Source organism: Mobula birostris, chromosome 3 (assembly GCF_030028105.1).
Source record: "Mobula birostris isolate sMobBir1 chromosome 3, sMobBir1.hap1, whole genome shotgun sequence".
NCBI classification, from domain to species: domain Eukaryota; kingdom Metazoa; phylum Chordata; class Chondrichthyes; order Myliobatiformes; family Myliobatidae; genus Mobula; species Mobula birostris.
Window position 1 is genome coordinate 72,619,197 of NC_092372.1, and position 15,484 is coordinate 72,634,680.

The window sequence follows — 15,484 nt, forward strand, 5'->3', positions numbered from 1 at the left end:
TCTGGCATCTTCTCTCTCCATCTTCCACCAAACAAAAGACCCTGAAACCTTCGCTCGAGCGCACAAGAAAGGAAAAAAAAATCTCCCTTCATTGGCCAGTGCACATTCCAAAGCCCCTGTTATCTCTAGTCATAACCCAAACACTGTGCTATGAAGAAACCATTATATTAGCAGAGAAACCTTTCCCAGGTCGTTACACAAGGCTGCTTTGATAGCGTCATCTGGAAGGTATTACGAGCTAAGAACATCTCCGAATCCACGGTGTGGTCACAAGCTTCATTCGGAAGGGCATTGAAGACAATGTTCCCCAAAAATTGGTCCAGGTCAGCCCAAACTACAAGCCTTGGATAAATAGTTCAGTGCATGTTGTTCTCAACACAAGGGATAAAGCCTTCACCTCCAGAGACCACCAGGAGCTCAGGAAATGCCACTATGATTTACATAGAGCCATCAAGGTGGCTAAACGGTAACACAGTGATAAAATCCAGTCACAACTCTGTGACAGTGACACACGCAGCATGTGGCAAGTACTGCACACCCATCACGGACTTCAAGAGGAAATGGAGCAGTACAGCCAACATTGCCACCTCGCTCCTAGACGAGCTAAATGTTTTTTATGCTTGGTTTGAGGTTGATAAGACTGAACCCAGCGGAGAGCCGCTGACGAGACCTGCTCCTTGATTATCTCTAAGGCTGAGCTGCGAGAATATTCCAACGTGTCAACAACTGCAAGGCAGCGGGGCCCGACATCATCCCAGGACAGGTCCTCAAAGTGGAACAGCTGGCTGGTTTGTTTACAGACATTCTTAATCTCTCCCTCTCCCAGTGCGTAGTGCCCTCCTGTTTCAAATTGTCCATCGTTGTCCCTGTATCTGAGAAAACCAAGACAGCATGCCTGAACGATTGGCGCCCTGTCACACTCACCTCAATTATAAGCAAATGCTTTGAGAGCCTGGTTAAAGACCACATCTCCAGCATGCTACCGCCCACACTGGGCCCCTACAATTCGCCTACCGACGGAACCAGTAAACCAGTGACGCCACAGCCATAGCACTACACATCCTCTTCACTCACCTGGAAAAGAGGGCTGCATATGTCAGAATGCTGTTCCTGGACTACAGTTAAGCACTCAACATCATAATTCCCTCCAGACTTAACATGAAGCTCAGAGACTTCAGCCTGCACCCTGCCCTGTGCAGCTGGATCCTAGACTTCCTATCGGGTCCCTGACAGGTAGTAAGGATGGGCTCCTTCACCTCTGCCCCTCTGACCCTTAACACAGGTGCCCTCCAGAGTTGTGTCCTGAGTCTCCTCCTCTACTCCCTTTATGCCCATGACTGTGCTGCCACACACAGCTCCAATCTGCTGACCAAATTTGTAGATGACACGACATTGATGGGCCTTATTTCTAGCAGTAATGAGACAGCCTACAGAGGAGAAGTTAACACCCTGATACCGGGGTGCCAAGATAACAACCTCTCCCTCAATGTCCAAAAATCAAATGGGCTTATTGTGGATTACAGGAGGAACGGAGACAGGCTCGGCCAAATCAACATCAATGGGACTGCAGTTAAGAGGGTGAGTAGTTTCAAGTTCCTTGGCATACACATCACCGGAGATCTCACCTGGACTGTACACATTGGCTGCATGGCAAAAAGAGCACAATAGCGTCTCTTCCACCTCAGGCGACTGAAGAAGTTTGGCATGAGCCCCCAGATCCTCAAGATCTACTCCAAGAGCACCATTGAGAGCATCCTGACTGGCTGTATCACCACTTGGTATGGGAACTGCACCAGCCTTGATCGCTGGGCACTGCAGAGAGCAGCATGGACAGCCCAGCACATCTGTGGATGTGAACTTCCCTCCATTGAGGATATTTACAGCAGCAGGTGCATAAAGAAGGTCTGGAAGATCATGAGGGACGCCAGTCATCCCAAACATAAACTGTTTCAGCTGCTTCCATCTGGCAAACAGTACTGTAGCATTAAAGCCAGGTCCAACAGGCTATGGGGCAGTTTATTTCTACAAGCCATTGGACTTTTAAATTCACACATCTGTACATTGTGATGGAATCATATCACAAAGATTTTTACTCCTTCACGTGGTGGGATGGATGTAAGGTATAAATAAATTCAATAAGTTCAACTGTGGCCTAGTTTGAATGCCGTAGCCTTCCTACAAAGCAAAATCTTACAACATAGGGGACAGCAGTGCCTTGCTTCCAGATGAGCTCAATGTCTTCTGTGCTCGCTTGACCACCAGAACAGAAAGGAACGATCGCACACCCTCATGTCCCCTGATGATCCTTTGGTTTCAATATCTGAAGATGATGTGCAGGTTGCCTTCAAGAGAGTGTATCTGAGGAAAATATAGGTCCAGACAAAGTACTGGCTGAGTATCGAAGACCTGTGTCGACAAGTGGCTGATGTATTCACGGATATCTTCAACCTCTCACACCGACAGTGTGTGGCACCCACCTGCTTCAAGCAGACTTCAATCGTACCAATGCCCAAGAAGAGAGTGGTAACCTGTCCAAATAGCTATGGCCTAGTGGTACTTAGTTCCACAGTGATGAAGTGTTTTGAGAGACTGGTGTTGAAGCATATCAGCTCCTGTCTGAATGGATACGCTCCAATTTGCCTACTGAAGCAACAGATCTACAGCAGATGCTACCTAGTTGGCTCTTCACACAACCCTGGAATATCTTGACAGTAAAAGTGCATATATCAGCATACTCTTTATCAATTATATCTCAGCATTTAACACAATCATTCCCTCCAAACTAATCAGTAAACTCCAAAACCTGGGTCTCAATACCCCTTTGTGCAATTGGATCCTGGATTTCCTCACTTGTAGATCCAAGTCAGTTCAGGTTGACAAAAACATTTCCTCCACAATCTCCATCAGCACAGGAGCATTGCAGGGATTTGTACTTAGCCCCCTGCTCTACTTGCTTTACACCTATGACTGTGGGGTTAAGTACAGCTCCAACAGCATACACAAGTTTGCTGACAACACCACTGTTGAGGCCTGTATCAGAGGTAGTTTTGAATCAGCATACAGGAGGGACATTGCACTGTAACTTGGCTGAGTGGTGCAATAACAACAACCTCTCACTCAATGTCAATAAGACCAAGAAAATGATTGTAGACTTCTGGAGAGGGAAACCAGAGGTCCATGAGCCAGTAATCATCAGAGGTCGAGAGGGTCAGGAACTTTAAATTCCTGGGTGTCACTATCTCAGAGGACCTGTCCTGAAGGCATCATATAAATATTAGTGCGAGGAAAGCACGAGAGTGCCTCTACTTCCTCAGGAGACTGCAGATGTTTGGCATGTCATCGAAAACCTTGGCAAACTTCTTTAGATGTGTTGTGGATGGTGTGCTGACTGGCTGCATAATGGCCCTGTATGGGAACGCCAATGCCTTTGGGCGGAAAATCCTACAAAATGTAGTGGATTTGGCCCTGTACATCACAGGTAAAACGTTCCCAACCATTGAGAACATCTACATGAAAAGTATCTGTAGAAAAGCAGCATCCATCATCAAAGATCTTCACCATCCAAGCCAGGCTCTTCTCTCGTTGCTGCCATCGGTAGAAGGTGCAGGTGTCTCAGAGCTCGCACTCCAGGTTCAGAAATAGTTATTACCCCTCAGCCATCAGGCTCTTGAAAAAAAAAGCAATAGCTACACTCAAGGGCTCTGTTATATTGTTATTTCATGCTCATTATTTATTGCTATTCATTTATATCTGAATTGGCACGGTTTGTTTACAGTTCCTGATGTTTACAGTTTATAGTTACTGTTCTGTAGATTTGCTCAGTATGCCCGCAGAAAAAGAATCTCAGGGTTGTATATTGTAACGTGTATGTATTTTGATAATAATTTTTACTTTGAACTTTGAACTTTAGTTGGGGAAGAGAAACAATGAATTAATTGTTTCTTTTGTTTCTCTTGGCTGGTTCAATTGTGTTTCATGTCAGTAGTGATCTTAGATGGTAAAGAGTGAGGAACACAGATGATAATCATGTTGAATTCAAAGGAAAGTAATTATATATTTTCCTGATCATTGCCTGGTAACTGTGTGAGAAAAGTATTACTGTGCACACTCCAGCTCAAGCCCAAATGTTTTTCTAGTTTCAATAATAGCAAGTGGCTTGACAGGATTCCTGCAAAGGCCTTCTTTCACTTTCCTGAAAATAGATGTACTAATTGGCTAGTATGAGTTTTTATGCTTTTATGGAATGACAGAGCTGGATAACTTTTCACTTTGCCAGTTACTGCTAGTACAGGGGTGGCAAAGAAGCAGTTTAGTGGGAGTACAAGTAGTTCTGTGGAACATATTCAAATTTTCAACTGAGTTATTAGAGGCCCCATTGCCTTTGCAATAACCAATGGGCCCAGTCATTTCTTCCTCAGGAGCAGGAAGCCCGGAAAACTTGTGCATGGTTCTTGCAGGCACCAGAGGTGAAGGCAGAGGGCCAATCTCACTACCTTTCTGCACTGAAGTCCAGACTACACATCAGGCTGTGCAGAGGCTCGACTCCCCAGATACCAGTGACAGGCTTTGTCAGTAGAAACGTCTGCAAAAACAATAGTTTACAGACACGCAAGAAAGAATAACATCTATCCCAATTAGTTAACAAATGAATACAATTCTCATTATCGGTAATAAGCTGCTAGAGAGAGAACCACTGTCTCAGCAGTTAACATCACAGAGATGCCACTTTATTTTTAACATAACAAAGAAGCCATTTTATTAGCCTTAGCAATAACGTAAAAGAAGAAACCCCTTACATAATCAAAGAATGTTTTAGGCCAAAAATAACTACCATCTTTTTGTATGCAAAAATAATTGAAAACTGTAAATTAAACTGGAAAGACTTTGCCCTCCCCTTTACCTCCTAACTCGTTCGTAGAATCACCATGCAACTCGAGGTCTTTGAGTAGATGTCGCAATTTGCTTGCTTAATGCTGGGGCACTCCTGCAATCTTGCAACAAATCTGATGGGTGTGTTTCACATGCTGTTATGTGTAACTGCACCAAATTTCCAATCAAAAGATTGAACATCAGTTATTCTGAAACAGCCATTAAGCCATTATCATGCGCCTAGCATTTCTGAAGGTGGCAATCACAGGAGTGGATTGGCCTGTCTTTAATTGTGAATGATATGGCATCAGGAGTTTAGGGATTGTGGTGGAATGTAATCCCACTGTGTCTAGCAGTACATGGCATCTCATGGAAGCTCAAAGGTGGTCATCCTAGATCTGTTCTGGATGTTTTTAATCTGGCATAGTAACATTGCCATGTGCTGCAGGGTGCCTCAATGTGAAAGACTTTTGTCTGGGAGGACTCAGCGGTGATTACTCCAGCAATCCTGCTCTGGAGGGGTGCATTTGCAACAAGGACACCTCCTGTACCTAATAAAATGGCTACAAAGTGTACGTTTGTGGTCTTCTGCTGCTGTAGCCCATCCATTTCATGTGCTGTGCATTTAGAGATGCTTTTCTGCACACCACTGTTGTAACACGTGGTTATTTGAGTTATTGTTGCCTACTTGTTAGCTTGAACCAGTCTGGCTATTCTCCTCTGACAGCTCTTAGTAACAAGGCGTTTTTGCCCACAGAACTGGTGCTCACTGGATGCTTTTGTTTTGCACCATTCTCTGTAAATTCTACAGATGATTGTGCATGGAAATCCCAGGTGGTCAACAGTTTCTGAGGTCTACCCCGTCTGGCACTAACAACCATATTTCTTCCCCATTTTCAATAACAACTGAATCTCTTGACCATGCCTGCATGTTTTTATATATTAAGTTGCAGCCACATGATTGACTGATATTTGCATTATCGAGCCTGTGTACAGGTGTACCTAATAAGTGACCACTTGAGTGTAGATTGGGACAAAGTCAAGTATTTTCTGTTTTGCCCTCTGGACTTGGTTCTTCTGCTACCTGCTGCAAGCCGGTGTGGCAACTATCATTCAGGCTTGTCCATTGTGGTGAATAATGGAATGGCTGTGCCAGTCCAGGCACTGGACCTCAAAACCCCTTGTCCTATGTGCTTCTTTCAAATGCTGTTTAACATAGAAGGGCATTAATTCAAGAATGGGGGGTGGGGGGGCAGAGGGTGGTTATCAACAGGTGGTTTCTTGCCATGTTAGAGATTTCATTACATCCAGAGGATACTCGCCTAGCATGTGCACTATTGTGGCACTATTTCTGTTGAGTCTGTCCTGCCATTGTTTCAGTTTTTAACGGAGACTGGATTGAAAGTTCTGGATATTAGCCCAAATGTTTTTACTTGTCTCTGTATCAGATCATTACTTCCCCAATCTATGGGTCAGCTGGTCCATTAGATCACCCTAATGTTCCTGGGGATGAAATTAAAGGGTCAACTGTACTGGGGAAGTTTCATCATATTTTCTGTTTAGATCCATGTCAGTTATTCAACTGGTTTTATTGTTCTTTTGTTGAAGTTTGATATGACTGTAGTTCGCCAAGGCATTTCCGAAAGCCGTATTGCTTCTCTGGAGTCACGCTGGTTACTGAGTATGGATATGGGGTTGCCTTCTCAAAAGGACATTTATGATCCAAATGGGTATCATAGCAGTCCGGTGGCTTCACGGTCATCTTTATTGCTATTTTTTCATTATATATTTATTTAATGAATTGAATTTTACATTACCATCTGCCATGATGGGATATGAGCTCTTCTCCATATCTTTATTCCATGCCTCTGCTTGCTTGTCTAGTAAGATCACCACACTGCCATTACACTTGCAGAGCACTTTAATGGTTATTTAAGTGTCTTATTGTGTAAGTGGATCTGCTGCTAATATAAGAGGAGAAGATAGTATTCTTTAAGAATATCAATTAAGAATATTCTTTATTTTGATGAAAACGTGAATCATTCAGATTCAATGTTTTTTGATTAAATAGGTGGAGTAGGTTTTCTACAGATGCTCTTAATCAACAGAATGCAGCAGTGGAGCTGAAGAAATTGGCTGAGATCCAATCTGGTTTTAATTAGTTTTCAAGTCTTGTTTCAGAAAGCTGAAGTACACTGGGCTGGAAAGTGTAATTTGTTTTTCAAATGTTAGTTGATTCAAAATTTGTATTACCTGAAGTAAGCCGTGTTGCAGATTACTTTCATGTGAAATAAGTCTAGGCACTTATACTTGCAGTGCACATGAATGTGCCTGATCTTTCCCTGTCCATGACAAATGATGTCATTACTCCTACAATACCCATTCCCATCCATACCAATATAAATTAGTGCCCAAAGCTACACATGACATCTGTTGTCAGGTAATCTCGCTTGAACTAAGAACACATCACACAGATTTGTTGCTGATCATGTTCCTTAGAATTCTCTGTTGCTATCAAGATATCCAACAGCTTCACAAATGAATTCAGCTTGCTCAAGAGCCTTCCAGAGTACATTGAGTGCTCTAACAAGCAAGGACTGCTTTTTCCATCCTTTCATAACTTAGAAATAGAAGAGCTGGTGACACTTCATCATTGGTCTGCCATGCCAATGCCATTATGGTACCAACAATTAGGAAGTGTCAGAGATCTTAGGGTAGAAGGCAAAGGCATGACCATCTTCAGAGACACCAAATCCTACTGCACGTGGAGTATAGCACAGTGCCCACACCAGGCAGCCACTCAAGGAGCTGGTTAAACTCTGGTGCCAATGCTTTGTGAGCACTCAGGTCACTTCACCATTGTTTCAAGCTCCAGAGCTGGAGCTCAGTCTGATTATCTTACATGGGTGGAGAGTGGGGAGGGTCAAGGCATCGAGCCTGTTCAACGCTGTAGGGAGAATTAACTGTGTGGAGATTCCCCACAGCTGCCCAGGCAGCACACTCCCGCGTTTCCCACAGCCAGGCTTTCCCAACCGCTCCTTTCTCTAGCCTTGGGCAACAATCTGAAACATGGTTCGCTCCACAACAGCTTTCCATTGGTCATCAAGGACACGTCTATGGATTCAAAGGGTATGGGAGTCACTTCTCTTTGCAATCTGAGCTCATAATGGAGGGTGTGGAGTTGAGAGCTGGAGCAGGAGCGTATCACGGATCCAGCGGGAGAGAGATGAAATCCCAGACAGCATGTCACTGTTCCTGTTGAGGAGATACCTGCATCTGGATGACATTCTATTTTTGTGTGGAATGGCAATATAATTACATACTCTATCTCTGACTTTGTGGAACATAGTTGGTTTCCAATATACAATACCCATCACCCCTTGCAGAAAAGTGGGCCTGGTCTCCTTGGTCTTCATCTCAGTCCTCCAGAACAGGTTTGTGGGCTTGCCCAATGATCTGTACTCCTGGTTACCTGCACCTCCTATTGAAATGACCCTCACAATTTCTGGTACTTATCTGGCCTAATTTCCTGATCCCTCATGGTACCAGTCACGGAGGTGATGCTGTGGAATAGCAAAGTTTAAAAAAAGTGTTCCAAGTAAATTTATTATGAAAGTACATACTGTGTATGTCACCATGCACCACCCTGAGATTCGTTTTCCAGCGACATTCATAGTTACTGGAAAGAAGCACAATAGAATCAATGAAAAGCCACATATGACAGAGACAAACAAAAACTAATGTGCAGAAGACAACAAACTGTGCAAGTACAAAAAGAAAAGAAAAAGCATAACAAATAAAATATGTAATAAATATCGAGAACAGAAGTTATAGATTCCTTAAAAGTGAGTCCATAGACAGTTCAGTGTTGGGATGGGTGAAGTTATCCTCTCTGTTTCAAGAGCCTGATATTTGAGGAGTAATAATTTTTCCTGAACCTGGTGATGTGGGACATGAAGCTCATGTTGCTCCTTGATGGCAGCAGTGAAACAAGAGCATGGCCTGGATGGTAGAGGTCCTTGATGATGGATGTTGCTTTCTTGTAACAGCGGTCCTTATAAATGTGCTCAAAAATGGCTTTAACCATGATGTACTGGGTTGGATCCACCGCTTTTTGTCATTTTTTTTTTCCATTCAAGGGCATTGGTGTTCCCATACCAGGCTGCTATGCAACCAATCAATATACCCTTCATCGCGCACTTATGGAAATTTGTCAGGTTTTTAGATGACAAGCTGAATCTGCGTAAATTTCTAAGAAAGTTGAGATGCTGCCATGCCTTCTTTGTCCTGGCACTTACGTGCTGCATCCAAGACAGATGCTGTGAAATGATAGCACCGAGGAATTTAAAGTTGCTGATTCTCTCTGCCTCTGATACCCTATGAGGACTGTCACATGGACATCCAATTTCTCCAATTCAGTAACTGGCTCTTTGACTTTACTGACATTGAGTGAGAGGTTGTTGTTGTGCCAGAGTTCATTCAGCCAGAGTTTCATTCTCCCTCCTATACACTGATTTGTCACTACCTTCGATTCGACCCTCAACAGTGGTGTTGTCAGCAAACTTAAATATGGAATGGAGGCTGTACTTTTCCTCACAGTCATAAGTTTCACGTGATTTGAGCAGGGGCTAAGCCCACAGCCTTGTAATGCATCTGTACTGATGGTGATTGTGGAGGAGATGTTGTTGCCAATCCGAACGGACTGGGGTTTGCAAGATCAGCAATCAGCATACAAGAGGAAGATTGAGAAATTGGCTGAGTGGTTTTATAACAACCTCTCACTCAATGTCAATAAGACCATAAGACAGGAGCAGAATTAGACCATTCAGCCTGTTGAGTCTGCTCCTCCAATCCATCATGGTTGATACTGGATCCCACTCAACCCCATACACCTGCCTTCTCGTCATATCCTTTGATGCCCTGACTGATCAGAAAGGGATCAACTTCGACCTTAAATACACCCACAGACCTGGCCTCTACCGCAATCTGTGGCACAGATTTACTACCCTTTGGTTAAAAAAAATCCTACTTACCTCAGTTCTAAAAGGCTGCCCCTAAATTTGAGGCTGTGCTCTCGAGTTCTCGATACCCCCACCATAGGAAACATCCTCTCCACATCCACCCTATCTAGTCCTTTCAATATTTGGTAGGTTTCGATGATATCCCTACACATTCTTCTAAATTCCACTGAGTACAGGCCCAAAGCAGCCAAATGCTCCTCATAGGTTAACCCCTTCATTCCCAGAATCATCTTCGTGAACCTCTTCTGGACTCTCTCCAATGACAACACATCCTTTCTGAGACCAAGGAACTGATTGTAGACTTCAGAGAGGGAAACTAGGAGTCTATGAGCCAGTTAACATCAGAGGATCAAAGGGGGGGGAGGGTCAGTAACTTTAAGTTCCTGGGTGCCAGTATCTCAGAGGACCTGTCCTTGACCCATCATACAAGTATAATTGCAAAGAAAGCATGACAGCACCTCTACTTCCGCAGGAATCTGCAGAGGTTTGGCATGCCATTGAAAACCTTGGCAAACTTCTATAGATGTGTTGTGGAAAGTGTGCTGACTGGCTGCATTATGGCCTGGTATGGGAACACCAGTGCCTTTGAGTGGAAAATCCAACAAAAGGTAGTAGATCCAGCCCGGCACATCACGGGTAAAACCCTCCCGACCATTGAGCACACCTACATAAAATGTCGCTGTAGAAAAGCAGCATCCATCATCAAAGATCCTCTCCACTCAGGCCATGCTGTTTTCTCACTGCTGCCATCAGGTGCCTTAGGGTTCCCACCACCAGGTTCAAGAACAGTTACTACCCCTCAATCATCAGGCTCTTGAACAAAAGGAGATAGCTTCACTCATTTAATGACTCTGTTTTATTGTTATTACATGCACATTACTTATTGCTGTTTGTTTATATCTGCATTTGCACCGTTTGTTTACAGTTAACAGTTCCTGATGTTTACAGTTTACAGTTACTGTTCTATAGATTTGCTAAGTATGCCCACAGAGAAAGAATCTCAGGGTTGTATGTGGTGACATGTATGTACTCTGATAATAACTTTTACTTTGAACCTTGAACTTTGAAGTGAGGAAATCGAGGATCCAGATGCACAAGGAGGTATTGTGGCCTAGATCTTGGAGCTTAATGATTAGTTTTGAGGGGATGATAGAGTCATAGAGAAGTACAGTACAGAAATATATCCTTCAGCCCATCTAGTCCATACCCAAACCATTTAAACTGCCTACTCCTATCGACCCGCACCGGGACCATAGCCTTCCACATCCCTACTGTCCGTGTACCTATCCAAACTTCTCCTAAGTGTTATAATTGTGCTCGCATGCACCACTTGTGCAGGTAGCTCATTCCACACTGTCACGACCCTCTGAGTGAAGAACTTTCCCCTCATGTTGCCCTTAAGCTTCTCATCTTTCACCTTTAACCCATGAACGTTGATTGTAGTCCCACCCAGCCTCAGTGAAAAAAGCCGGCTTGTATTTACCATATCTATGCCCCTCATAATTTTGTATTGCTTGCAGAGCTGTAGTTAATGAAGAGCATCTTCACTGTACAGATGTTTACAGAACTGAGTGGAGAGCCAGCAAAATGGATGTTGACCTGTTGCAAAACCAAGTTGTTCCTCAGGCAGGAGTTGATATGTTTCATCTCCAACCTCTTAAAGCACTGTAGTCTTTGCCATCATTATCCCTCTCTTCAGCCTTTCGATCTAGTTTGTTCTCCTTTGTTCTGTGGAGGGAGAGAGCAGAAGGCCTCTCCTGATATTCCTGTGAAGATAATACAATAAAGGTTGGGCAATTCCACACAAAATAAGTTTGTGAAGTAAGTGCAGAGGAGTTGATGAAAGTGCCATTAATAGGATGTCGTAGTCACAATGAAACATTGTTTGTCAGAATACCTGACAGATTCTGCATAGCCTCTGCCTGTCAGATTTTTTCCTTTACGGTCATGAGGAGAATGGTATTGAGTCTAGCAGGGTGCAATGAAGTCCCATCCCCTTCTTTGTGGGTGGCTTCCCTCCTACTCCTCACTGCCAAAACATGAATAGACAAAATAATGGACTGTGAGAATCCTGTTCATCATCTTAACTTTAGAAGTTAGACTCCTGTGTGGGATGGACGAGGGTAGAATGTTTGTAGTGCAGTCAGATTGGGGGCTAAGGCTGGAGTAACAGAAATCGTTATTGTGGGTATTTCTGGATAAGTACCTCTATGGTAGAGAGTGTTTTTTTCCACAGGGATGCAGTTTGCTTTGAGGTCTTGTATTATGTCCTTGCAACATGATTGAGGGATTTTCAGGCTGAAGATGATAGCCATCAAGTTCTTCAAGTGGTGGGTTTAGTGAGTCTTCATTGGCATACAGAGCCTCTCCTGTGACAAAGCAACACAGTGCTAGTACTGTATTTCTTCCTACAGATGCTGCCTGGCCTGCTGCGTTCACCAGCACTTCTTGTGTGTATTACAGTGCTAGTTATTTTCAAATTCACCCCCGTTCCCCCAACCATCCATACTCACTCTTGTCATTCCCACACCGTAATCTCCATCTCTGCAACCCTGCGATTTCATTTTTTTCTGCATTACCAGCCTTACTAAAAATAAAAGCTGTGTTGTTGTTGATCTTTCCTTCGCCTCCTAAGACCAGAACCCCTGTAATTCTAAATCATTCTGCCTTCATCTAGCTCTCTTTAAGCATGTTTTTGGTGATCTGTCCAATTGTGACTCAATGTTGAGCTCGGTAATGCTTCTATCATTAAAATTCTAATTATGTTTTTAATAAAAAGCATTCTATAAATGCAACTTATTGTTCCCATGTTCTGATTTAGAGATGGAAATGACAACTAATGACTTTGTAGTTTTACCTGAACTTGATTGAGAAAGTGAATAATTGACTTTACATCAGTGAACATTTTTGTTTTGCAGCATGAGAGTGATCTTTGGCCTCCAGATGGAAAGTTGCACATTTCATCGGTGATGATGACTGCAAAGCCAGGGGCTATGGGTACCACTCCGATCCAGGAATCAACCAATAGAAGGAAAATAGAACCAATACAAGTAGGTTGTTTGCTTTAATAATTCCCCTTCTCACAATTCATGTTGATCAGGCATGTTAATTCAAAGCCAGGTTTAATTCCAATCCAGGTCATCACACGTTCCCACAGTTTGCAAAGTGATACCCTATGTAAAGATTCATGAACTTGTCTGAATCTTGTATTGGATAAGGATGTTATTAACAGACGTCACATTTTAGATAAGTTTTATGTTTGTCATGTTTCATATACTGAAACATTAAGTAGTTCCTTAATGATTGTTTGTACAATTTGACAACCTTTGTGAGTTACTTATGGTCTAATGATGTTTTAAATATTCTCTAGTGTGCGTTCATCATTAGCTGAATGATCTCAAAAATTATACATAATTTAGTATTTTAGTTTTATTGATTTAGTTAATTTTAATAATTTTTTCAAAATTAACACTATTAATTTACTTGATATAAATCTTGCTCAGAGTATATATTCTATTTTCATAAATGGAGAGAAATAGCTTGTGTGCAACAACAGATTGTTATGAAAGTAATATTTAAATTCTTCATAATCATTAGCTTTCATGCTAAAGATCTGTTGCTTAGCTATAAGCTGCCATTTACTTAAAACTATCTTGACAAATTTCATTGTTTATAGACAATTAGCAGTGTATCATTCCTTTTTCTTCTCCTTATTTTGTTTGTTGTTGCAAAGCTTGCTCATGGTTTGATCACCTGAATCAATAAAATAAATGAGTCTATCCTGCATTGTTTTCCTAACAACTGAATTGTCTTGTAAATATCAGATACAGCAGGCAAGAATGGCATACACATTATCTTTGGTAGTATCAAGATTGTTTAATGTCATTTCCAATACAAAGCTTTAAAGGAGAACAAAATAATTATTACTCTGGATCCGACGCAGCATAAAAGCATACAATAAGATAAGGAACACAATAATTTAAGGTTAGAACATCCAACATCCAGTTGCCCAGTGGCGTATTTAGACTGAGGAGCAGGAGTTTGTTCAGCAAGGTTTGTGGCACAGTAGTGTCGAGCGCCAAACTGAAGTCCAGAAACAGTATTCTGATGTAAGTGTCCTTGTTTTCTAGGTGTGTCATGACAGATACCATGGCATCTGTCGTAGAGCAGTTCTGTTGGTGAGCTTATTGATGAGTGTCCAGTGTGGCAGGAATGGAGTTTTTGATGTGTGTCATTACCAGCCGTTCAAAGCACTTCATGATGATTGGTGTCAGTGCCATGGGTGGTATCGTTTAGTTCTGATGGTGTAGAGTTCTTTGGTACAGGAATGATGATGGCTAATTTGAAGCATGTGGGGACAGAAGTCTGGCTGAGTGAAGTGTTGAAGATGTCTATGAAGACATCTGTGAGCTGGTGTGCACACTCCCTGAGTACTCGGCCTGGGATGCTCTCTGGCCTGGAAGCTTTATGGGGATTGATTCTCTGCAGAGTCCTTCTCGTGTCGGCAGCTGCTCACCTGAAAGAGGGGTCGCTTTCATGGTTGGCGTTGTTGTATGCCTTGAAGCAAGAATAAAAGTTGTTTAGAGCATCAAGGAGGGAGTAGTCATTGGTACATTCAATGCTGTTTTTCCTTGCATGGTCAGTAATGCCTTTGATGCCCAGCTTAATACACTGGGCATTGTTATCAGACAGGTGTTTGTGTATTTTTTGTGTGTGGATGGTATTTGCCCTTTTGATGTCTAAGAAGAGAACTTGCCTGACTACACTGAGAGCTGTTCTGTCTCCAGACTTGAAGGCAGCGTTCTGGACTTTTTGTAGGAGCACATCTCTGCATTCAGCCAAGGTTTCTGGTAGGGCCATGAGATGACCATTCTTAAAGTTCCAATGGTGCCTACAAACTTATAGATGTCATCAGAGAAAGATAAGGCACATTTCTCAAGGTCTGTGTCATTCTCCTTGAACACCTGCCACTAGCCTGTTCAAAACTGTCCTGAAGCATAGAGTTTGTCTCATCAATAGGCACCCGCCATGTTGGAAAGGAACGAGTACAAGTCCCCCTTCTTCAAAAGGCTTTCCTTTCCAGGGCATCTGAGATGATCTCCTCCTCCAAAGAATGATGTTTCCTTACCTCCACCATTGATGCTGCCCTCTATCTGGGATTTTCTCTATTTCCCAAACATCCACACTTGTACCATCTTCCCACCACCCTAACAGGGATAGAGATCCTCTTGTCCTAACCTACCACCACATGAGCCTCTGCATCCAACACATCACTCTCTAGAACTTCTGCTACCTTGAAAGGGTTCCTACCACTAAAAGTATCTTTACCTCCCCAGCACTCTCCGCTGTCTGCAGCGATCACTCCCTCCATGATTCCTTTGTCCATCCGTTCATCCCCATAAATCTCCCTTCCTGGCACTCATACCGCAAGCGTAAGAAGGGTTACACCTGTGCATTTACCTCCTCTCTCACCTCCATTCAGGGCCCAAACTGTCCCTCCAGGTGAGGCAATACTTCACCTGTGAACCTTAGTGAGTCGTCTATTGTATTCAGTTCTCCTGTTGTAGCCTCTTCTGCACTGGTGAAACCATCAT

At 43.0% G+C, this 15,484-nt stretch overlaps 1 protein-coding gene across 7 annotated transcripts in view; it reads left to right on the forward strand.

Moving 5' to 3' along the window:
• The window catches only part of arap2 (ArfGAP with RhoGAP domain, ankyrin repeat and PH domain 2), a 389,695-nt gene that overhangs the window by 358,977 nt on the left and 15,234 nt on the right, over positions 1 to 15,484 (forward strand). For 6 of the 7 annotated variants that reach the window (XM_072252909.1, XM_072252908.1, XM_072252910.1 and 3 more), the window contains one exon: positions 12,809 to 12,940. In XM_072252909.1, coding sequence (XP_072109010.1) covers positions 12,809 to 12,940 — 132 coding nt within the window. Of the gene's footprint in view, positions 1 to 12,808; positions 12,941 to 15,484 lie in introns of those variants that run through there. The other variant, XM_072252914.1, reaches the window with a different exon arrangement.